Source organism: Anthonomus grandis, chromosome 9 (assembly GCF_022605725.1).
Source record: "Anthonomus grandis grandis chromosome 9, icAntGran1.3, whole genome shotgun sequence".
Classification (NCBI taxonomy): domain Eukaryota; kingdom Metazoa; phylum Arthropoda; class Insecta; order Coleoptera; family Curculionidae; genus Anthonomus; species Anthonomus grandis.
The window spans coordinates 29,530,833-29,556,197 of NC_065554.1; the positions used below are offsets into that span (position 1 = coordinate 29,530,833).

Here is a 25,365-nt window from a genome sequence, read left to right on the forward strand (position 1 = left end):
TTGTCGAATTTCTAGAAAAAAAATACACTTTTTCCAAAAATATTTTTCTTTTCAAAATCTTGTCAAAATTTTGAAAAACGCTGAAATAGGTGTCTAACCAAATTGTCCAGAGAATATGTGTACAAATTTTCAAAATTTTATCTGGTCAATTTTTTGAGTTATCAACATTTTGTCGAATTTTTATAAAAAAAAAACATTTTTTCCAAAAATATTTTTTTTTTCAAAATCTTGTGAAAATTTAAAAAAATGCTGAAATAGGTGTCTAACCAAATTGTCCAGAGAATATGTGTACAAATTTTCAAAATTTTATCTGGTCAATTTTTTGAGTTATCAACATTTTGTAGAATTTCTAGAAAAAAAATACACATTTTTTTCTCAAAATCTTGTAAAAATTTTGAAAAACGCTGAAATAGGTGTCTAACCAAATTGTCCAGAGAATATGTCTACAAATTTTCAAAATTTTATCTGGTCAATTTTTTGAGTTATCAACATTTTGTCGAATTTTTAGAAAAAAAAAACACCTTTTCAAAAAATAATTATTTTCTCAAAATCTTGTGAAAATTTTGAAAAACGCTGAAATAGGTGTCTAAACAAATTGTCCAGAGAATATGTGTACAAATTGGCAAAATTTTATCTGGTCAATTTTTTGAGTTATCAACATTTTGTCGAATTTCTAGAAAAAAAATACACTTTTTCCAAAAATATTTTTTTTCTCAAAATCTTGTAAAAATTTTGAAAAACGCTGAAATAGGTGTCTAACCAAATTGTCCAGAGAATATGTGTACAAATTTTCAAAATTTTATCTGGTCAATTTTTTGAGTTATCAACATTTTGTCGAATTTCTAGAAAAAAAATACACTTTTTCCAAAAATATTTTTTTTCTCAAAATCTTGTGAAAATTTTGAAAAACGCTGAAATAGGTGTCTAACCAAATTGTCCAGAGAATATGTGTACAAATTTTCAAAATTTTATCTGGTCAATTTTTTGAGTTACCAACATTTTGTCGAATTTTTAGGAAAAAAAAAACACTTTTTCCAAAAAAAATTTTTTTCTCAAAATCTTGTGAAAATTTTGAAAAACGCTGAAATAGGTGTCTAACCAAATTGTCCAGAGAATATGTGTACAAATTTTCAAAATTTTATCTGGTCAATTTTTTGAGTTATCAACATTTTGTCGAATTTCAAGAAAAAAAATACACTTTTTCCAAAAATATTTTTTTTCTCAAAATCTTGTGAAAATTTTGAAAAACGCTGAAATAGGTGTCTAACCAAATTGTCCAGAGAATATGTGTACAAATTTTCAAAATTTTATCTGGTCAATTTTTTGAGTTATCAACATTTTGTCGAATTTCTAGAAAAAAAATACACTTTTTCCAAAAATATTTTTTTTCTCAAAATCTTGTGAAAATTTTGAAAAACGCTGAAATAGGTGTCTAACCAAATTGTCCAGAGAACATGTGTACAAATTTTCAAAAATATATCTGGTCAATTTTTTGAGTTATCAACATTTTGTCGAATGTTTAGAAAAAAAAAACACTTTTCCCAAAAATAATTTTTTTCTCAAAATCTGGTGAAAATTTTGAAAAACGCTGAAATAGGTGTCTAACCAAATTGTCCAGAGAATATGTGTACAAATTTTCAAAATTATATCTGGTAAATTTTTTGAGTTATCAACATTTTGTCGAATTTCTAGAAAAAAATACACTTTTTCCAAAAATATTTTTTTTCTCAAAATCTTGTAAAAATTTTGAAAAACGCTGAAATAGGTGTCTAACCAAATTGTCCAGAGAATATGTGTACAAATTTTCAAAATTTTATCTGGTCAATTTTTTGAGTTATCAACATTTTGTCGAATTTCAAGAAAAAAAATACACTTTTTCCAAAAATATTTTTTTTCTCAAAATCTTGTGAAAATTTTGAAAAACGCTGAAATAGGTGTCTAACCAAATTGTCCAGAGAATATGTGTACAAATTTTCAAAATTTTATCTGGTCAATTTTTTGAGTTATCAACATTTTGTCGAATTTCTAGAAAAAAAATACACTTTTTCCAAAAATATTTTTTTTCTCAAAATCTTGTGAAAATTTTGAAAAACGCTGAAATAGGTGTCTAACCAAATTGTCCAGAGAACATGTGTACAAATTTTCAAAAATATATCTGGTCAATTTTTTGAGTTATCAACATTTTGTCGAATGTTTAGAAAAAAAAAAACACTTTTCCCAAAAATAATTTTTTTCTCAAAATCTTGTAAAAATTTTGAAAAACGCTGAAATAGGTGTCTAACCAAATTGTCCAGATAATATGTGTACAAATTTTCAAAATTTTATCTGGTCAATTTTTTGAGTTATCAACATTTTGTCGAATTTTTAGAAAAAAAATACACTTTTTTCAAAAATAATTTCTTTCTCAAAATCTTGTGAAAATTTTGAAAAACGCTGAAATAGGTGTCTAACCAAATTATCCAGAGAATATATGTACAAATTTTCAAAATTGTATCTACTCAACTTTTTGAATTATGCTAGTATTTGCACTAAAATTAATAAGAAGAATTTGCTTTACTGTAAAAACCTTCCTAACTTCCCTCTTATTTTTAAAACATTTTGAAAAAATAAAACACCGTATTTAAAAAACCGTATAATAATAATTAAAAAAAAAAAACTACAACTAAACAAACCGACTCATTCAGGCTGAACAGTTAAAATATTCCCCGATATCCTTGTGAAAAGTGGATAAAACTTATCCCCCTTTCCGATATCACTCCACAAGTTCAACAGGAATTTTTCCAAAAACATCATGGGATATCCCTGAGGGATTTTATTCATTTTTAGTGTGAATAAAATCAGCGATTTCTCCGCTATTGGGTTATAATCGTCGCAAAAACTGTGAAAAGCTAAAGCAGCTTTGCCCGGCACTTGTTCCAAATTATACACCACCATAACACCACTTTTCTTTAATTGGTCGGCATATTTTGAGATTATCACTCCGTGATCTCTAATAATTTGGGAATTGTTTAGAGAAGCCCCTTGGATCTGTACTGGTTTCTTATCACATTCTGTTAAAAAACATAGGGCGGCATTTACGACTTTTTCCAGTATTAAATTAAGGGTTTTTTCCGATTTGTCTTCATAGAGAAAGAGAATGGTCCTGGGTTGTTTTAAAACAGGCACTTCTCTAATACTGACTTTGATACTGCGCCAGAAATCTTCATTTTGATGTTTCATTTCACTTTCATACTTCTCGAATTTTGTTTGGAGCTTTTGCTCGTAATCCAGTAGCGGCTGATCGCCAGCGGACAGCCAGTAACCTGCCACTACTCCTGCAAACAGTATAACAAGAATACCTATAAAAAAATAAGCAATTGGGTAAGTAAATAATGTTTGGACACTTGTAGTATAGTACCTATAAACCATACATGCATTTGAGATTCTTTAATAGAGATATTGGTGCTTTTCTGTGGGACTTCTTCAGATTCGCTAAGTTCATAGCTATCGATTTCAGTATCAGATCTTTCATAACTTTTTTGAGGCCTTGGAGAGGAGTTGTTTAATGGGATCTGATTATTATCGATCCGACAACTTTCAGGGATCCTGAAAATTGCATATTTTTACATAGGATGAATTTTTTTAAGCTCAACAAGAGAAACAAAGCTTAGGGTCTGAATAGCTACAGAGATTCTTTTTCTACAGGGTATAAACTCCTCTTTCTACTAAATCTCATGAAGCAAAGCATAAATCTCATGAACATTTGTTGCAAATAAGAGATATTCAGACCTTAGAAGAACACACAAGATCATTTATAAATAGAATAAATACAAGAGTACTTAGATGCGAACCTTGTGGATTTCCTAAAGAAGCCTTAAAGCATTGAGACAAGCAAGCAATTGAGAAGTCCGCATATACACTATCAACCTGTACACACCTCATAAACTATAAACATAGTTAACTTATAAACTATATTTTTTATTTTATTCCTGTTACCCATGCAACTATTTTAAATATAAATTTTTATCAAGTTAATTTAAAGTTATTACCTTTCAGAGGAATTATCAAACTGTGATATATAGGAATTTGATTGGTTTGTGCATATAGGACTTGGTTCATCATCTCGGATGCCCCTTCTGCAATGAACATTTAATCTATACTTTGGAGTACTTGTCTCTTTTGGACTATGAGGCCGGTTTTTGATCTAAAAGACAGTATAAAAATATAATATGCCATAAGTATAAACTAATGTTGAAAGAAAGGGTTTTTTTTATTACCATTTTGTGTAAGTACGTGGTGCGGCTAAAGGTAATTAATGAAGAAATTAAGTTCTCCTATAGGGTCATATCTTTGAGGTGGTAATACTATTTTAAGAAAACACAAAATAACGGATTTGTGGGTTCTAATCTAAAAAAAAAAGTAGTTTTTGGGCAACAAAAACAAACTGTCAAAAATATCAAACGTCAGTTTGACGTTTTACCAATGGAACATCTGATGTGTCCAGTGTTGCCGTTCCTATTAGTAGATCAATAGCTTTATTAATTATTTTAAACCTTATATGTCCGTAATTTAGATGCTTTTGAACTCATATTAAATTTATACTAAAAATTAAACAATATTAAATATTGTGGCATAACGTAATAATATTAATTTTACTACTAATGACATCTCATTTAAACATTTAAATCCGACATCATCGTACAATCAATTGTCAACGATCTGACAGTGACAATAAACAGCTGGGCAGGGGACGAAAAGAAATGAACAAAAATCAAAATCTTAAAGAAAAAAACAACTAAAACCCCCCCCGAGATTAATTATTTATTAGTTTAGCTTCATAAAAGTCGAATATGGAATTTACCGTTCAAAACTTGGAGGAAGCGGTGGCGGTCTTCTATAGGGCTGAGGCCCATCAGCAAGCCGAAGCTCACCAGTGGTTAACTAAGGCCCAAAATTCATCGGAAGCCTGGTCCTTCGTTTGGGAACTATTAGATCCACAAAGGGTGAGTACAACCCTAAATTTAGAGTATTAGAGTTTATGTTTTTCTGATAAGTTTGAGCCAAACTAAGCTTGAATGTTATAGCGATCGGTTTATAGTGTAATATGATCAATTCTATAGGGATTACACTCTTAACACCTAGGTCTACTTAAATTGTATCTACCAGGATGTTTCATATTTAAGTAACAATACCTCAAATGATTCCTTAACTCATTACTTATTTTCTCTCAATAGCTATGAGCACTCATATTTAATTTTTAATAAGTTCTCGTTTTTTGGCTTCCAAGTGCTATAACATTTTAATATGTAACAAATTTGAAAATCTCAGTTAATCGGGTTTTAAAACTCGACTAAAGGGCTTCTTGCTGGGTAAATATAAATAAGAATAAAATTTCTAAACTGTTTAAGAAGCATTATTATTTTTCTCGCGTATAAGTAGTAGGTATCTTTATAAGTATTTTTTCACCTGTTTTTCCCTTAAAATTAATATTGTAACATAGTAGTTTTTAATTAATGCTGAATTATACATTTGACTGTTATTATTTAGAATTTAATGTATTTAGTTAGATGTTTGCCGATATTTTATGCAATATTGTAATTATGTAATATTTGATTTTTGTATGCTCGGTTAAGCAAACAGCCATGACTGTCCTTCGCCGAGCCTAATAAAAAGATGTTTAATATTAATATTATTATTATTATTTGAAACCACCTTAGGATTGGAGGCAGTTTAATTTTAAGAAAGCAGTTAAAAAAAAAATAAATAAATTCCTTTATTGCCATCAAAATCCTTAATAAAAAGACAAAGCAATGTCAACAAATTTTAATAAAATGTGATGAAATGAAAATAAAATTATAAAGTAATATGTTAAAATCAACAAATACCCCATATAAACACAAGAACTTAAAAATCTGTAATTCATAAAGATACATTTTTATTTATTGAATTTAAAAGAGTAGAACCTTTTTTCAATAAGAAATCGCTTAACACTCTGTTTAAATAAATTACGGCTCTGAATCTGTCGCAGACCCGCCGGTAACATGTGGTATGACTTTACTGCTCGATAAGTTGGGCTTCTTTCAAAGAAAGCTGACCCATGTGCAGGTATTCCAAGAGCCTCTCTGTTTCTTGTTATGGTCGTCATGTCTTGTGAGTACCCATCCTGATTTGTTGGAAATAACTGAGGATGCTTCTTAATGAACATCAAAAGTATAGTGATGGGACAGTGAGTACACCGAAACCATCAAAATACTCCTCACATGATGTTCTGGGAGCGAGTCCAAATATGCATCAAATTATTCGTTTTTGCGCCTTAAAAATATTTTGGGCATCCCTTCCACTACCCTAAAACATGATGCCATAATTCAGCACTGACTGAATGTTTGAAAAGTAAAAAATCTTAATGGTTTCTATTGATAGTTGATCCCTGAGTCTACATATAAGACCACAGAGGCTGCTTAGTTTTGATGTTAAGTAATTTATGTGTTTTTCATAACTAAGACATCCATCCAAGTGTATACCCAAGAATTTAATGCTGCTCAAACACTCTATAGACTTTCCATTAGGTTTTACATAGAGTGATGTGTCTTTTTTGAATTTAGAAAATGTAAGCAGGCCAGTTTTTTCAGTATTTAATTTAAGTTTTTTTCTTCACACCATTTTTTCATTTGTTCAGCTGCTTGAGAGCATTTTATTGAGATCACGTTCTGGGTGGAACCGCTTTCCAGCACCGATGAGTCATCAGCGAACTGACTAACTAGATCAACTAATATATTTGCATTTAAGTTATTAACATACAAAAGGAATAGCACAGGGCCCAAAATAGAACCCTGGGGTACTCCCTGTGTTAGCTTTGCTGGAAGAGAGTATGTCGTTTTCCCCCCATCTGTCACACCAACAATTTGCTCACTGTTATTTAAATAAGATTTTAAAAGTTGTAAACCCTGACCTCTAATGCCATATTTTTCTTATGTAAGGAAAATAATTTCATGATCAATAGTGTCAAAGGCCCTTGAAAGATTGAAATACAGGCCAGCTACCTGTTCGTTTTTATCAATTTGATTTGCAATAAATTCTATTGTTTTAAAGATTGCTAATTCTGTAGATTTTGACTTCCTAAAACCTTTTATATATATATTTATCTATTGAATTCATTTACATTATACTCATAAAAATCACACACTATATCACGCAATATAAAACAAATTAAATCATTTAACACTGCCACTAATGATTTTAAAGCAGAGCTTTCAGACTGCTGGTCCTCCATTGAATGATAATAATATATGTATTGCTCGAGCCTTTTTCACTGTACTGTAACATCACCATAAAAGTACATTTTGAAATTAAAACCATCCAAAAACTTCTCTTTCCCTTGTCCCTAGAGCTTCCAGGTGCAATTTTTTGCGGCAACAACCTTACACACAAAACTAATGAAGTATTGGGCAGAGGTCCCGGAGGACCATTATGAATTCCTGAAAAAAAAGATCCTGGAATCGATTGTTAATTACGCTATGGGGCCCAAAATAGTCTTAAACCGGCTCTGCATTGCTGTAAGTAAGTGATTTACAAAAAAAATTCCTTTTTATAATGTAACCCTTAGCTATCCGCCTACATTATTCACACGATCCCCAATCATTGGCCGAACGCTTTCGAAGAGTTAGTGTCCAGTTTTCAGCCCCATAATTTGCCCACCATCGAGTCCGAACGCGTTATATGGATTCTTTTGGAGATTTTAACAGTTATTCCTGAAGAGGTTAGTAAAACACTTATTTATAAACTACCTAGCATGCAATACTTATTTAATTTTTTTTAGTTCCAAAGTACCACACTCTCTTTAACACAGAGAAACAGGGTTAGGATAGTGCTGCAAGAGGTCTCAAAAGATATTTTAAAAGTAGTCGAAATGTGTTTGATGCCTCTACCACTAAACGGGTAATAAACAACTGTCTGGTCTAATTCATGTTTAATATAATAATTTTTAGCTTTGACATGTCAAACTTGACAACATATTTGACAGCAGCCAGATGTGGCTCTGCCTGGATGCAATTGGGGGGCCTAAATATCCAGGAATGTGACGGCATTTGTAATTTACTCACAGATCTTACTTGTTTCGTTTATTGGTAAGGGTGCTTCAATTATTCGACTGTAAATGCCTTAAAATTAACATTTGAAGGAATAAATCTGATCCGGAATGCTTATCGGGTGAAGAAATGGAATTATCAGAGGTTACGGTCGAAGCTTTGACCGCGATAGTGCAACACCCACATAGCAGTAAATATAAAAATTATATTACGAAATTCGCGGCGAATATTTTATACAAGTTCGAGAAAATTATTGAGACTGAAAGGGCGTCGCCGGATTTAAATAAGGTAGGGCCAATTTAAGGTTACAGTTTTTTTTTGTGGTAATTTACGATTTTTAGGATGTCATAGCAAACTTATATGGCCTAATAATAACCCTTGCGGACTCACATTCGAAGACCTTTATCGATAATTTAAAATCTCAAAATCCGGACGAGCAACGGATCACTTTTGATTTGTTTAATTCGGTGTTAAAATGTACGAATTTGCCTGGATTGTATCCTGTTGATGAGTCTAGTAGTACAATCACTTTTGGATTTTGGTATACTTTACAGGTAATTTTCTAGTTTATTATCGATTTTTATGAATACAAAAGAGAAGGATTTACATTGAAATAATGCATAATATTTAAATTCAAAAATGAATTAAAACAAGGCATAAATATTATTTCAAGTGTGGATGAAAGTGATTTATTTCTTCAAGGCAGTTGATTAAGAAATAGAAAAAGTACTCAACTTCTAAGGCGAATATCTTTATTGCAAACATTTTTTGGAAAAAATGCTGAAATAGATGTCCAATCATTTTATTAGAGGATGATGTGTTTCAATTTTCAACTCTCTAACTTTATTAGTTTCAGAGATATGGACATTTTGTGCCTAGGATATTCAATTTCTTTGAAACTAAATTTTTTGAACTTCCAAGGCGAATTTCTTCGTTGCACAATTTTTTTGTGAAAAACGCTGAAATAGGTGTCCAATGATTTTATTAGAGGAAGATGTGTTTCAATTTTCAACTCTCTAACTTTATTAGTTTCAGAGATATGGGCATTTTGTGCCTAGGATATTCAATTTCTTTGAAACTAAATTTCGTGAACTTCCAAGCCGAATTTCTTTGTTGCATAATTTTTTTAAGAAAAACGCTGAAATAGGTGTCCAATGATTTTATTAGAGGAAGATGTGTTTCAATTTTCAACTCTCTAACTTTATTAGTTTCAGAGATATGGGCATTTTGTGCCTAGGATATTCAATTTCTTTGAAACTAAATTTTTGTAACTTCCAAGGCGAATTTCTTCGCTGCATAATTTTTTTGTGAAAAACGCTGAAATAGGTGTCCAATGATTTTATTAGAAGAAGATGTGTTTCAATTTTCAACTCTCTAACTTTATTAGTTTCAGAGATATAGGCATTTTGAGCCTAGGATATTCAATTTCTTTGAAACTAAATTTTTGTAACTTCCAAGGCGAATTTCTTCGCTGCATAATTTTTTTGTGGAAAACGCTGAAATAGGTGTCCAATGATTTTATTAGAGGAAGATGTGTTTCAATTTTCAACTCTCTAACTTTATTAGTTTCAGAGATATGAGCATTTTGTGTCTAGGATATTCAATTTCTTTGAAACTAAATTTTTGTAACTTCCAAGGCGAATTTCTTCGCTGCATAATTTTTTTGTGAAAAACGCTAAAATAGGTGTCCAATGATTTTATTAGAGGAAGATGTGTTTCAATTTTCAACTCTCTAACTTTATTAGTTTCAGAGATATGGGCATTTTGTGCCTAGGGTATTCAATTTCTTTGAAACTAAATTTTTTGAACTTCCAAGGCGAATTTCTTCGCTGCATAATTTTTTTAAGAAAAACGCTGAAATAGGTGTCCAATGATTTTATTAGAGGAAGATGTGTTTCAATTTTCAACTCTCTAACTTTATTAGTTTCAGAGATATGGGCATTTTGTGCCTAGGATATTCAATTTCTTTGAAACTAAATTTTTGTAACTTCCAAGGCGAATTTCTTCGCTGCATAATTTTTTTGTGGAAAACGCTGAAATAGGTGTCCAATGATTTTATTAGAGGAAGATGTGTTTCAATTTTCAACTCTCTAACTTTATTAGTTTCAGAGATATGGGCATTTTGTGCCTAGGATATTCAATTTCTTTGAAACTAAATTTCTTGAACTTCCAAGCCGAATTTCTTTGTTGCATAATTTTTTTAAGAAAAACGCTGAAATAGGTGTCCAATGATTTTATTAGAGGAAGATGTGTTTCAATTTTCAACTCTCTAACTTTATTAGTTTCAGAGATATGGGCATTTTGTGCCTAGGATATTCAATTTCTTTGAAACTAAATTTTTGTAACTTCCAAGGCGAATTTCTTCGCTGCATAATTTTTTTGTGAAAAACGCTGAAATAGGTGTCCAATGATTTTATTAGAGGAAGATGTGTTTCAATTTTCAACTCTCTAACTTTATTAGTTTCAGAGATATGGGCATTTTGTGCCTAGGATATTCAATTTCTTTGAAACTAAATTTCTTGAACTTCCAAGCCGAATTTCTTTGTTGCATAATTTTTTTAAGAAAAACGCTGAAATAGGTGTCCAATGATTTTATTAGAAGAAGATGTGTTTCAATTTTCAACTCTCTAACTTTATTAGTTTCAGAGATATGGGCATTTTGTGCCTAGGATATTCAATTTCTTTGAAACTAATTTTTTTTTGAACTTCCAAGGCGAATTTCTTCGTTGCATAATTTTTTTTTGGAAAACGCTGAAATAGGTGTCCAATGATTTTATTAGAGGAAGATGTGTTTCAATTTTCAACTCTCTAACTTTATTAGTTTCAGATATATAGGCATTTTGTGCCTAGGATATTAAATTTCTTTGAAACTAAATTTTGTGAACTTCCAAGGCGAATAGCATTAGATGTCTATTTAAATAACTCATATTGCGAACAAGAAGATATACATAATTAGAAACTGTGAAGTTCAAATAATTTTTGTGGAAACATACATTTCTTTTAGTTTTTCATCAAAAGCTAATATAAGTAGTACGCTTGACAATTCGGAATTTATGCATTTCTTTCACAGAATACGAATAGTTTTCACTGACACTGGCCGATTTTGGGCCAGGTGTACCTGTAAATGCCTGTATCAGTTCAAAATTAGTCTCCCTGATTGCATTTACTATTCCGTCCATTTTTTCATAAAATTGTGCAGCTTGTTCTTCTAGATGTTCCTTTATACATTTTATAGTTTCATAATTGGATTTGAGAATTAATTATGGACCTAATAATTATAAAAGTACCAAAATATTTCAGGACGACATTCTATCATTCGACACGGCAGAATGCGCCCAACTCCTCCTAATGATAAAACCGTTTTACCGCGACCTCGTCTGTATTTTACTGAGGAAATCGATGCTCCCGCTGGTGGACGACACCAGTTGGACCCTGGACGATAAAGAGGTCTTCCGTTGTTACCGTCAAGACATCTCGGACACGTACATGTACTGTTACAACGTCCTCAACTTGGAAATGCTCGACATTTTAACGACGAAACTGAACGAGGTACTGAGAAAGGAAAACGGCGTGCAACCGAAATGGAACGAGATCGAAACGTGTTTGCACGCGTTCTGCGCCATCGCGGAAAGCATCGAGATGGAGAACTTGTATCTGCCGAAATTGATGATGACGATCAAGGAAATCCCGTTTAGCGAGTTGCATGTTAAGGTTATGACTACCGCTTTAGAGACTGTCGGTAAGTGATTTGTTGCAGGGGATTTAGGTGATGTAATCTGTGTTTTTTTTAGGGGCGTATTCTGAATGGTTCACAGACCATCCCGATTTGCTGGGCAACGTGTTTCCTTTAGTCATTTCTGCCCTTGGTAATCCGGAAATATCCACCAGTGCCACGATGGCCTTGAAAGACATCACTCACAATTGCCAAAAGTATTTGCTACCTTATGTGGATCATATTTTGATCGTGTCACAGGTAAGCAGTATTTAATTTAACGGTTTTGATGTATTATAATTCTGAGATAGAAATTGAGATAGAAAAAAACTTCAAGCAAAACAGTCCTAACTACCTCAATTTTTAACTTTGAAAAACGTTTTTATTCTTAAATCCATCCTCAAGAATCCCGTTATAAGGATGTGGAAAAATTATGAGAATATCTTAAGTAGTTTCCAAGTTATGACCAAAAATGTTGGGTAATAAATAAAAATCTTGTAATTGCAATATGGTCCAAAAAACTTCAAATTTAGTGGTTTTAGGACCTTAATGGACATAACTCCCTCTAACTCAGAAAGTTTTTGAGGCATAAGAGTCGTTCTTATATGAAATTGTTTGGTAAGAAACACCCTTTCATGCACTAAAACCCTTTTAAGAATATTCCCACTATGTCTTAAGATATTCTCAAGGAAAGTTAAGAAAAGTAGCAAAAAAAAAGTAGCCCAAACAAATCCAGAGAGACGTATTTACCCTCAAATCCATGCTCAGGTATCATTAAATAATGATTTAAAAGAATTAAACAAAATGTATGTAATTTCGAATTAGTTTATTCTGTGCCAAATAATGAATCAAATTAAACGAACTATGGTATGGCCAATGCGAAGAAGTCAACTCACAATGGATCTGCTCTGGACCAATTGCCAATGGATGTATTTGACGCAAAAATTCTCAGTATGCCACTGTTCTAGACAACTTTAAGGTGCATACCTTAACTTATAGGAATACACTCCTATTTTGTACAAAAGGCCCTGAAACAATGTGACGTAATAATTCATTAACACAAATATTCATTAATCGTCAAAAATATTTCCAAAAATTATAAAAATCTAAATATATGTTGAAATTGTTCAATTGATCAGATTAAACCTGAAAAATATCACTTTATTTCCATCTTCTTCTAATTAACGGACCGAGATAGGGATATAAACATGATAATTCAACTATCTTCGATCAACATCAAAGAATAATTGATGCATGTTGCAATACTGCCATCCAAAGCAAAAAAGCGGCATCTGCTTAACGAGCGAAATTGAGATAATAGGGTTTAAACTTTTTTTCCTGAACCTTTTTTGTTTTTTTTTTTTTTATATTTTTAACTGTAAATTTCATTTTAACTGAGCCTGTCGAAATTAATTAATAAGTAAATTTAACAAAAACAAGAGAAGCTGTGAAGTCACTTACCGCTTATTCGTTTAGGAACCATTAAAAAACTTGTTGGGGTTTACTTAGTAATTAAGCAGTATGTGCTATTTTTGTGTTCGAAAATAGACTAAACTGTGGTTCAAATATATTTTAGATATGTTTTAAAATACACAAAAATAGTAATGCGGAAGCAAAAATAATTCTCACTGCTTATTCGCTAAGAAACCATTAGACATAATTTTCATACTTGTAAAGTCACTATGCGGTATCTGATGTTCTGATTTCTTTTGTATATATAAAAAAAAGCAAGTTGTAAAATATTTGCTTTCCTAGGGATTGCATAATACATATAAAAAAACAATGAGTGAAATTAATACTGTTTTTATTACTCAAGTGGACAGGTATTTAAAATTTTTACCAGTAAATTAATAACTCTATTAAAAATAACTAAGGATCTTCTTCATTAGGTTCACTAAGAGATGGCAAGCTTAGCCAAAACATTTTTCGATTTTCTGGAATAATTTTATCTAGCATTTTTAACACATTTTCTTTTTTATTGTTAGGAAATCCGCGGGGTGCATCAAGACAGGCAACATTTTTAACCAACTGACTTTTTTTCATAATTTTTTTCTGCAAAAAATCTAGTACGTTTTGTACTTCGGTTTTCTACTTTTGGTCGCCTTTGTGTCTGATCATTTAGTTTTTGTCGGGACGAAAAATCTTTCCATTGAAAGAAATCTTGGATATCCATTTTTTTAACATCTACCTTACCTTTGCAGCAACTACTAACAGCATCAAAAGTCGTAAATTTTTTGTTTGCCCTTCATTGACAATTCCACCTAATGGTAGAAACTATCAGCCGACATGAATGTGTGGCCAGGTTCGAAATAATTGAAACATATGGTCGTCGCTAAGATTTCGTCGGAGTTTATCATTCTCACCAGAAATGTTAAAAGTGCCCAATTCTTGTTTTGGCAAGCACAATTCTCCAACCAAATTATAATTGTTTTAGCGTCTCTATTTGACTTTATAAAGGAGTAAAAAGTGCTAATCAAATCTTCTTTACTGCGTTTGCTTATCGCTTCGTGCCATATAACTGCAATACGGTTTGTTCTTAGAAGAAAATTTCCCTACGGGTACAAAGGTTTCGTTGTATGCAATTAGTCTTTGCAAAAAAATTACGCATTTGAACACGTCCATTCGCGGCAACATCACTACTTTTTGCAGATCTGCTGATACACAAATTGTTTCTTGGTTGAATGTTTTATCTGAGTGTTCTTTGTATAACTGACGTGATTCATTTACACGAGTTTTATGGTTAATCCAGTTTTTACGCGTCTGGCAGGATTCGTTTATATTTTCCTTGTTATGGCCGTGAAGATCAAATGTTTCACAAGCATCGCACTCCTCGTGCCCTAGTTTTGTAAATGAAATTCGTTTTGCCTTCACTTTTTTTCGGTAGGTTTCGTATGATAATTTTGCATTAGGAAATTTTTCCTTGAAATCATTGTACATAAGTGTAATATTGACATCACTACTAAGATAGCGAACATGTGGTGCATGTTCTCTTCGGTAGTGCGAGATACATGGGTTAAATGATTCAATGTGAGTATTTATGTCAAAGTCATCAATTTTATTCGCTGGCTTTTTGCCTTTATTTCCATATAGCAGTGGAATAAATTGCCCTCTTGGTGTTTTTGATAAAGTATCGTGAAGGACTCTGTCATTGCTTTTCTTATATCCAAGACTAGTAAGAAAAAATGTTTTACAGACTCCGACCCTCTGATCAGATTTATCATTTAAAAAATATTTAAAAGTATTTTACTTTGTTGGCTTTTCTCTAGTGGTTCGATCTTTTGTAATCGGACAATTTCCAAAATTGCGTATTAACTTCTTCTCTCCTACGGCGATCAAATGCAGATGAACTTTTTTTTTCCCAATTATCAGCACAACCTGGTAAAACCTTATGATTTTCAGCAATCTTTTCCCTCTTGAGAGTTTTTCTGGGTTCAAAATCAATGACGTTTTTTTTCTGCAGGTTCACGAAATTCATCTAAAATCAAGGTAAATTAGCTCATAATATAAAAAGTTTTACATTTTTTTACCATTATTATTCAGTGCGTTATTATTAGATATCGAAGCAATGTCACCACTTGCCCCATTTATTGTAATAGCTAAGTTGGTCTGCTCTTCATTAGTTTCTAAAAATAAATGACAAAAAAATTAGTCCTGATATTTTTTGATATACCTACAAAACAACCGAATTTTATGTTTTTTTTTTACCATTATTATTCAGTCCATTCGGATCAGGATTCGCAACAAATTTTTCCGTTATAAGCATAGGAGGTACATTCTGAGAATCATCGTTGGAGCTTTCCTTGGTATAAGAAAGTGCGGTACAGTTTCTAATATTGAAGTCTTTTTCAGGCTTGCTTCCTCTTTTCGTATTAATTCCTTAAAAGTTTAACAATTCACATATCAGCGTATAAAAAAAAACTATCTACCATTATTTATTATTAAACCGAACTACAACAGGGTTCAAATTATAAGAAGTTACATCGTTAACTTCAGATCTATTTGGTATAATATCACCACTGGCCTCATTTATTGTTATGGCTAAGTTGGTCTGCTCTTCATTACTTCCTAAAAAATAATGACAAATATTAATCCCGATATTTTTTTATTTTGTTCTGGATCACGACCGATAAAAATATTTTAATGAAAAAATAACTGGAACTAGATTTTTTTTATGAAATGGTTTTTAACAATGCCAAGCTTTAAGAACAAGTTTTTTCCTTCTGAACTAAAATAAAATATACCAAATAAACGTAATAATAAAAAAAATTGAACTAAATATACCTTTGTTCTGAACTAATTCTCCATTTAATTATTTAATAAATAATTATTTTTTTTATGTATATACAGTACCGAGCAAAAGTAAAGAAGTTAACTAAAATTTTTTTATCCTATAATATTACACCAAACTAGATAATAAAAATAAAACATAAACAATATAATTCTACTTGTTATAAAGCCATATGTAAATTAATTAAAAAAAAAACAGGGAGCAAAAATAGAGAAACACATGTTTAAAGAAAATATATAATAACAACAAATTAATATTTAGTTGCATATCCCTTATTTTTAATAACTGCAAGGCATCTCCTTTTCATAGATCCAATCAGATTCCCTAAGGTCTCCTTGGGTACAGAATGCCATGCAGCTTCAACTGCTTCAAACAACTCGTCTCCATTTTTAAATTTTTTGGGATTGAATATAGATTAGGGTTTCTTAAAAAACCTACCTATACCTGCTCGAGCAACGGCTACTGCATTGACGAGCCCTTCGATGACATAGGTCCAGTTCAATAAATTACACAGTTGTGATTTACGATTACATAAGGGTTTATTGTACCTTTTGGTTAGTAATAATTAACAGGTATAGACTAATGAACGATTTACAATGTTGAAGTTAGTTATTTACCAGGGTTTACAATATTAGTTGACGTTACCAGCCTTCCAGAATCACAAGACCAATAGCAGGAACTTAGCAGGAACCAGGAACGGCATTAGCACTAACGTCACCTTGGTTTGTGCAGCTATTGACAACCACTGTTGCACTCACAACGTTGCACTCACTTTCAGTTCAGTTTTCCACCTTTACGCACACTTATTCACTATAGACCTTTTTACATAACTTAAACTACTTTATCGTAACAATTAGGTATACATATATGAACTTTAGACAAATACTTAAACGGAAGAGAGTGAGAGAGAGAGGAATTGCTTGCGCCAACTTGCTCTTGACTAACTTATTTTCTCGGTACTTTAAGCTTTGTGAATTCCTTCACTGGTGAAAGAAACCTTGTGTTTCGGGGGCGCGAGAGTAGGTACTTCTTTTTGCGGCGACGGAGTGAATACTGATTTTTTCTCGTGGGACTCGGGGTGAAATGTTGGGTAAAAATGTGGGATGCACGTGTGTCATGGGGCCAACACTTAAGTGAACTTGAGGAGAAAAATGGATTTTTAAGTGCACTTAAGCTAAACTGGTAACAAAGGCATTTCTTAAAAAGTAGGTAAAAACACATGTTGGGATTTGGGAGAAAGTTCAGGCAAAAATTATTTACTTGAGAAAAAAGGTATTATTCGTTTGACAACCATAAACTTCGATTCCATAAAATCATAAAATAAAATAAATTGTTAAAATTAACTTTTAACATACTCCCCCCTTTTGAAGGCTTTGCCTTCAACAAACATTATACATTATAACTTATAGACAAAACTTATCAAGAAATACTATGGTTAAACTAAGTTACTATCAGATTTGGGCAACGGGCATAATTTGGTTATATTTCTAGTAAATATTCCATTTTTAGTCCTAATTTTTACCAAGCGTATTTTACCATCTTTATTAGGTAAAGTGTCTACTACTCTGGCCAACGGCCAATCAAGAGGTTTGGTGTTCTCATCTTTAAGAAGAACAAGGTCATTTGTTTCAATATTGGGGACTGGGGACATCCATTTAGGCCTATTCTGAAGATTGTTGAGATACTCTTTGGTCCATCTAGTCCAAAAGAATTGTTGAATCTGACTTAACCTTTGCCAACGATCTAAGCGGTTTTCAGGAATTGACGAGACATTGGGCTCAGGGTACGAAACGAGAGGACTTCCAACTAAAAAATGTCCAGGGGTAAGACAAGTTAAGTCCAGTGGATCAGCTGATAGGGGAAGAAGTGGCCTGGAGTTTAAAATAGCCTCAATTTGTGCTAAAATAGTGGAAAAATCTTCAAAGGTTAAATTCTGGTTTCCAATTAATCTTCGTAAGTGATGTTTAGTACTTTTTATAGCTGCCTCCCAAAGACCACTCCAGTGAGGAGAGAAAGGAGGTATAAATTGCCACTGTATTTCATGGCATGAGAAAAATGCAGTCAATTGCTCTTGTGTCTGTTGTGACTTAAGCGTGTCATAAACTTCTTTAATTTGATTGCTGGCACCAGAGAAATTTGTACCATTGTCACTAAAAATTGTTGCCGGGCATCCACGTCTTGAAATAAAACGTTTAAAGCATGCTAAAAATGCTTGTGAAGAGAGACTTGATACTAGCTCCAAATGAACAGCTTTAGTGACCATGCATACAAATAAAGCGATATACGCCTTTTCAATTTTGGCGCGTCGAAGAGATGACGATTTAATAATAAATGGTCCTCCAAAATCGACACCTGTTGTTAAAAACGGTCTAGAAGGGACAACTCTGGATTTAGGAAGATCTGCCATAATTTGTTCTCCTGTTTGAAGCTTAAATTTATAGCATTGTAAACAGTTTATAGAGATCTTTTTTATTTCTCTTAATCCATTTAGCGGCCAGTATTTAAGACGAATATTTGACAATATCGTTTGAGGACCAGCATGTCCTAACCTAATGTGTTCTTTTTTCAGCAAGAGTCCAACAACATGGTTTTTTGAGGGCAATAAAATTGGAAATTTTTGATCAAATGATATGGGTGCTTGGGATAATCTGCCTCCAACCCTTATGAGATTGGAGGTATCGATAAAGGGGTTTAACCTAAGGACTTGCTTGTTTGAAATTTTTCTTTCTTCTGACTTTAGTTCACTGATTTCCTTTGAAAACGTTTGGTGTTGAACTTGCTTTACTATAAAAATTTCTGCAGCCTTTAATTCAGTTACAGCTAAAGCACCATAAAATTTTTTACCATTACCTTTACAATTATTTACAAATCTATGTATAAATGCAATAGTTCGTTGCAATCGCGAGAAGTTAGAAAACCGATTAAAAAGTGTTATCCAGAAATCTTCGGAGTTAACAAGCAAGACCGTTTTTGCTTTTCTTGCTTCTTCTTCAGTGGAGCAAGGTCCCTTTTCATACATTTTTAAATTTAAATTCGGGTCCAGTAAGAACTTTGGGCCGTTCCACCAAAGCGTAGAGGTGAGAATCTGGTCTGCGGTAAATCCGCGAGAAAGATGATCAGCTGGATTATCCGCAGTTGGAATATGACGCCATTTGCAGTCTTGAGATAAAACCTGAATTTGAGAAATGCGGTTTGCTACAAACACATTGAAACGAGAAGGGTGGGCATTTAACCAAGCAAGTACAATCTCAGAGTCAGTCCAAAGATTAATGTTGTCAACTGAAAATCTTTCTTTTAATATGGAACACACACGAGTGACTAAATTGGAAAGTAAAAGTGCTCCACAGAGTTCCATGCGGGGAATTGTAATTTCTCTTATCGGGGCTACTCTACTTTTGGCAGTAATAAGTTGACAAGAGACATTTTTGTTAGGATAAAGGGCTCTTATATACACACACGCACCATATGCCTTCCTGCTGGCATCTGAAAATCCATGGATTTGAAGTGAACTGGGATTATTATTAGCTAGGAAAAAACGTGGAATTTTTAAACACATTAGTTGGGGAAGCTCTTTAATAAAGGTGGTCCATTGGGTTAAAATGGGTTCTTTCAGGGGTTCATCCCAATTAATTTTTTCTTTCCAAATGTTTTGCATAATTAATTTAGCATTTACAACAATGGGAGCTATGAATCCTAAGGGGTCGTACATTTGCGCAATTTTAGATAAAACTATACGTTTAGTAATTATGCTTTCGGACCTAGTATCAGGTAAAGAGATAAAAAACTCATCTGAGTCGGGATTCCAGCCTACACCAAGGACTTTATTTGAAATTCCCTCGGTTTCTATGGTGAAACTTTCTTGGGACCCATTATCACAAGTTTTGGACAAAAATAAATTGCTATTTGAACACCATTTATGTAAGTGAAAATTTCCAATCTTGCAAAGTTCCAACAGCTGCCTATGTAATTCTACCAAATTTTCATAGGTATCTTGCCCACAGAGAACATCGTCCACGTAACATTGAGATAAAATAGCTTGAGACGCAAGAGGATAATCGTCTTTATGAATAATGGCAAGTTCATTCAGGGTGCGTGTAGCCAAATAGGGGGCACAGTTCGTGCCATAAGTGACGGTGAGTAATTCAATGCATTGCATTGGCTGAGAGGGATGGTCGCGCCATAAAATATTTTGCAGGTAAGTTTGATTTGGGTTAACGCGCACCTGTCTATACATTTTTTCGATATCAGAAGTGAGAGCGAATTTAAAACTTCGAAACCTAAGTAAAATATCAAACAGTTCAGGTTGAACTGTATATCCTTTATGCATTACGTCATTGAGTGATAGCCCAGAAGACGTTTTCATAGATCCGTCAAACACTACACGAAGTTTAGTGCTTGTACTGTCCTCACGAATTACACAGTGGTGAGGCAGAAAGTATCGATTTTTGTGATTTTCAGTTTTAAGGGAAAGGGGAATAATTCGTGCATGATTGAGTGAGATATATTCACCGATAAATTTTTTGTATTCAAGAAAAAGGTCAGGAGATTTTTGAAAACGCTTTTCTAAGTGGTGAAACCTTTTCTTGGCTAATGAATATGACTCTCCTAGCGGATGTGACTCTTGGGGCCTTTTAAGGGGTAAGTCGACTTGAAAATGACCATCTTTAAATACCGTGGTATTTTGAAAATTCTGTTCAACCATAGAATCTTCAGGGGATAGGGGTTTTTCGTGAGTGGGCGAGACATCTTCTAGTAACCAAAATTTCTCAATTAATGAGTCCAGTGAGCAATCTGAATTTAATGATTGCACTAAAAAGCAATTCTTAGAATTTGCCAAAGGGGTTTTGTGAACGAGAGCTTGGGAGGGGATTAATCCTGAAAGAATGTGGCCAAAGTAGGTACCTACCAACGTTAAAGAGTCGTTGTTAACCTTGGTGTATTCGCCTGAAAGAATGTGGTAGTATACATCTGCTCCCAACAATAAATCTATTGTAGAAGGCGTATCAAAGTAGGGGTCTGCAAGCGGTGTATTATTGGGAAGGTTCAACATAAATTTGTTGACTTTAAAGTGAGGGGATTTTTCTGTGATTTTGTCTAATACACAGCAGTTAACATTCAGGAAGTAATCGTGATTGTGACAGGAATGAATTCTCAGGGAAATTGCGTGATTAGAGTGCTTAATTTTGCCGCCAATACCAGAGATTTGTATTGGCTGCGTCTTAGGAGAGAGATCAAGTCTTTGAACCAGCGATTGGGTTACTATTGATATAGTACTCCCGGGATCTAATATTGCCTTTGCAATAATAAAATGACCATTCTTGTCGGGTATTTGAATCAATGAAGTACCTAATAAAACTTCATTATCTTCAGTGGCGAAAACTGACAAAATCACAGGTTTATTAGCGTGAGGGCGATTCGAGTTAATTTCATTGCTTGTGCTTGGGATTTGTGGTTCTTGAGTCTGAGAGGAGCTTTGGCTTGAACCTTGATTCCGAGAATGGGAGCTATTTATGAGAAGCGAATTTCTGTTAAAATTTTGAGATCGTTCATTTTGGGTTTGAGGATTTGGCCTCCAATGTGAATTTCTGCTTTGCAAGGGCTGTGCTGCATCATCCATTGGATGCAAAAGAGAATGGTGTTTCATATGACAAATCTGGCACCTCTGAGATGTACAGGTTTTTACTTGATGCCTTGAACCGAGACAATTAAAACATAGATTATTATGATTAACAAAATCCTGTTTCTGTTTTAAACTAAGATCTTTAAATTTAAAACAAGTATAAATTTTGTGATCAGGGTGCTCACAAAAGGGACACTTTTGTCCTGCAACAAAATGTGAGCGAGAGTTTTGAGGAGAGTTTTGAGGTATGACTTGGTTGCCTTGGCGTTGCCTACCATGAGCATAGTGTGAATTTTTTTTAACAAAGGGAGTGTTGTGTTGAGAAGAACGTCCATGGGAATAATTTCTAGTTGAAGGGCTTTCAGAGAGATCTTCTAACACCGAACAACGCTTTTCTAAAAAGCTTAGAAATTCTTCAAGCTTAGGGACCACATGTGAGGAAGAGCGCATTTGAGAACCTCTCTCGGATATATATGCCTTTCTTGTGCCAAAGTCTAATTTTTGAGAAAAAATATAAATTAAAATTAAATCCCAGTGGTATACTGGAATGTTTTGATTTTTCAGTGAATCAAAGTTCTGTTTTATGCAAACTATAAATTCCCTAAGTGTGTGTGAGGATACCTTATTTAGGATAGGAATGTCAACTAAATTTTTAATATGGGCAAAAATAATTGATAATTGATTATCATATCTTTGTCTAAGGGTATTTAGGGCAATTTGGAGGTTGTCAGTGGTCAATTGTAAATTATCGACCAAATTTAGGGGTTCATCTCTTAAATAAGATTTTAAATAAATTAATCTTTGAATATCAGAGAGAGATTGATTATCTAGAATAAGGGTAGAGAAAAGTTGAAAAAAGGCGTTCCATTTAGTGATGTCTCCGTTAAATGGAGGTATGCTAATTTGGGGCAAACTAACATTTGGGGAATGAGAGTATTGGGGAACTATATGTCTTACTTGAGTTGGCGCTTGCGGGGAAAGTTCTAAAATTTTACGTTGCATTTTAGCAACACACGTTAAGTATTTGTCTTCTACATCATCCTTGTCTACTTTACTTATATCTAAAACTACAATTTGTTTTTCTACCTCTTCAAAATCTTTAAAAGCGTGGGTTAACATACTTTCACGTACCTGAATTTCTAAAAAGTCATGTATACTATCATTATTTTCTAAAAACCAATTAACAATTCGTGTTACTTTAGCCTTTAAATATCCGCGATTTTTAACCAACGCTTCTACTGATATTTCTATTCCTTCAGCCATTTTATTTTTTTGTTTTAGGCTTACAGAATAAACACAAAAAATGACGAGACAACCAGATGCTTATTTTTTGGGAATAGATTTTCTTTAAATTTAAACAATAATTGTTAAGAGAAAATAAACTAATTACCAATAAACAATTTAAAAGAAAAAGTAAAAAGTGAGTTGCTACTTATTTCCAAATAACAATTATAACAAGTAACAAGTGAAAATAACAAAATAACAAGGGACAAATAACTAAAAGGTTTGTTAGTAAGTAATTAACTAAAATACTGTTTACTCGAAGGACCACCGACACATATGTCGGAACCAATTATATACTTTTTACACAAGAAGTATGTTTTGTTTTTGCTTAGATGAATCGTAAAATCACAACTTGGGAAAATCCGGCTCGAAGGACCATGAATATAGATTAGGGTTTCTTAAAAAACCTACCTATACCTGCTCGAGCAACGGCTACTGCATTGACGAGCCCTTCGATGACATAGGTCCAGTTCAATAAATTACACAGTTGTGATTTACGATTACATAAGGGTTTATTGTACCTTTTGGTTAGTAATAATTAACAGGTATAGACTAATGAACGATTTACAATGTTGAAGTTAGTTATTTACCAGGGTTTACAATATTAGTTGACGTTACCAGCCTTCCAGAATCACAAGACCAATAGCAGGAACTTAGCAGGAACCAGGAACGGCATTAGCACTAACGTCACCTTGGTTTGTGCAGCTATTGACAACCACTGTTGCACTCACAACGTTGCACTCACTTTCAGTTCAGTTTTCCACCTTTACGCACACTTATTCACTATAGACCTTTTTACATAACTTAAACTACTTTATCGTAACAATTAGGTATACATATATGAACTTTAGACAAATACTTAAACGGAAGAGAGTGAGAGAGAGAGGAATTGCTTGCGCCAACTTGCTCTTGACTAACTTATTTTCTCGGTACTTTAAGCTTTGTGAATTCCTTCACTGGTGAAAGAAACCTTGTGTTTCGGGGGCGCGAGAGTAGGTACTTCTTTTTGCGGCGACGGAGTGAATACTGATTTTTTCTCGTGGGACTCGGGGTGAAATGTTGGGTAAAAATGTGGGATGCACGTGTGTCATGGGGCCAACACTTAAGTGAACTTGAGGAGAAAAATGGATTTTTAAGTGCACTTAAGCTAAACTGGTAACAAAGGCATTTCTTAAAAAGTAGGTAAAAACACATGTTGGGATTTGGGAGAAAGTTCAGGCAAAAATTATTTACTTGAGAAAAAAGGTATTATTCGTTTGACAACCATAAACTTCGATTCCATAAAATCATAAAATAAAATAAATTGTTAAAATTAACTTTTAACAGGGATGTTCCCTACGAATTTTTTTGTCCTCAAATTTTTTTAAAATAATTTTAGCTGTATGCTTCGGATCATTGTCGCGTTGAAACCTCCATTGCAATGGCATGTTTTCCTCTGCATATGGCAACATATTATCAGTTAATATTTCTAAATATTTAAACCATAATCCCATCAATTTTGACAATGGGGCCCATTTCCATACCAGAGAAACAATCTTACACTTGTACATTTCCCCCCCAATCCATGCTTAATAGTGCCCAAAGTATACTTTGGATCAACTCTTTTATTTTTAAGACGCCTGACCCATAAAATACCATCAGAAGAAAATAAATTAAACTTACTTTCATCCGAAAATAATACTGTATTCCATCTTGCTTCTGACCAGTTTAAATGGTCATGTGCAAATTGGAGTCGAGCGGTTCGATTCTTCTTCGAAATGAAGGGTTTCTTGGATGGTTTTCTTGCCGGCAAGCCACTCTCCCTTAAACGTCTTCGAACTGTATGGACACTAATATTTACATCGTCTAGTTGAGATTTTATATCCACTGCTGTGTTAAATGGATTTTTAAGAGCTAAGGATTTAATCTTCTCGTCAACTTTAGGCGTCGTTTTTCTAGGCCTACTAGTTTTAGGTGGACTTATTAATGAGTTCATAATGCGGTGTAACTTTATGGTTTTGGAAACGACTGAGCGGTTTAATCCTAACTGCTTAGCAACAAACATAGACTAAGAACTTTAAAAATGTTTCTCTACTTTTGCTCCTCATAAAATAAAGATAAGCAAATAGATTGTTTTTGTTGCAATAATTTATAAATACCAAATATGTTTTTGCATTCCTTTGAACCTAAAGAAATAATGTGAGTATTTGTTTATTGGCAATAGTCGATTACTCTATGGATTTATATTTATTAAATAAAATGTTTCTCCACTTTTGCTCGGTACTGTATGTATGTGGTATAAATTTTATCGTTAAATTTAAATCTTGATAATATTGACTTTTTTTTATTTAATTTTTAATCAATGACAAACTGTAAAGGTTCAATTTTTTTTATTAGGTATATTTATTTACTTAATATT

The 25,365-nt window shown here is 32.9% G+C and overlaps 2 protein-coding genes across 2 annotated transcripts in view; one reads left to right on the plus strand and one right to left on the minus strand.

The window, feature by feature from the left end:
* Positions 1-2,619: 2,619 nt before the first annotated feature.
* LOC126740321 (uncharacterized) lies at positions 2,620-4,441 on the minus strand. The gene is made up of 4 exons (XM_050446291.1): positions 4,257-4,441; positions 4,029-4,183; positions 3,398-3,585; positions 2,620-3,338 (listed from the first exon to the last, which is right to left on the minus strand). Exons 1-4 carry the CDS (start codon positions 4,257-4,259, stop codon positions 2,677-2,679), a joined length of 1,008 nt encoding a protein of 335 aa, XP_050302248.1. The 5' UTR covers positions 4,260-4,441; the 3' UTR covers positions 2,620-2,676.
* A 264-nt stretch (positions 4,442-4,705) lies between these two features.
* The window catches only part of LOC126740243 (importin-13), a 44,107-nt gene continuing 23,447 nt past the window's right edge, over positions 4,706-25,365 (plus strand). The window contains exons 1-9 of the mRNA XM_050446178.1: positions 4,706-4,982; positions 7,365-7,532; positions 7,583-7,735; positions 7,796-7,914; positions 7,965-8,102; positions 8,156-8,351; positions 8,405-8,617; positions 11,364-11,802; positions 11,855-12,036. Of these exons, the coding sequence (XP_050302135.1) occupies positions 4,830-4,982; positions 7,365-7,532; positions 7,583-7,735; positions 7,796-7,914; positions 7,965-8,102; positions 8,156-8,351; positions 8,405-8,617; positions 11,364-11,802; positions 11,855-12,036 (1,761 nt within the window). The 5' untranslated portion in view covers positions 4,706-4,829. The remainder of the gene's footprint in view (positions 4,983-7,364; positions 7,533-7,582; positions 7,736-7,795; positions 7,915-7,964; positions 8,103-8,155; positions 8,352-8,404; positions 8,618-11,363; positions 11,803-11,854; positions 12,037-25,365) is intronic.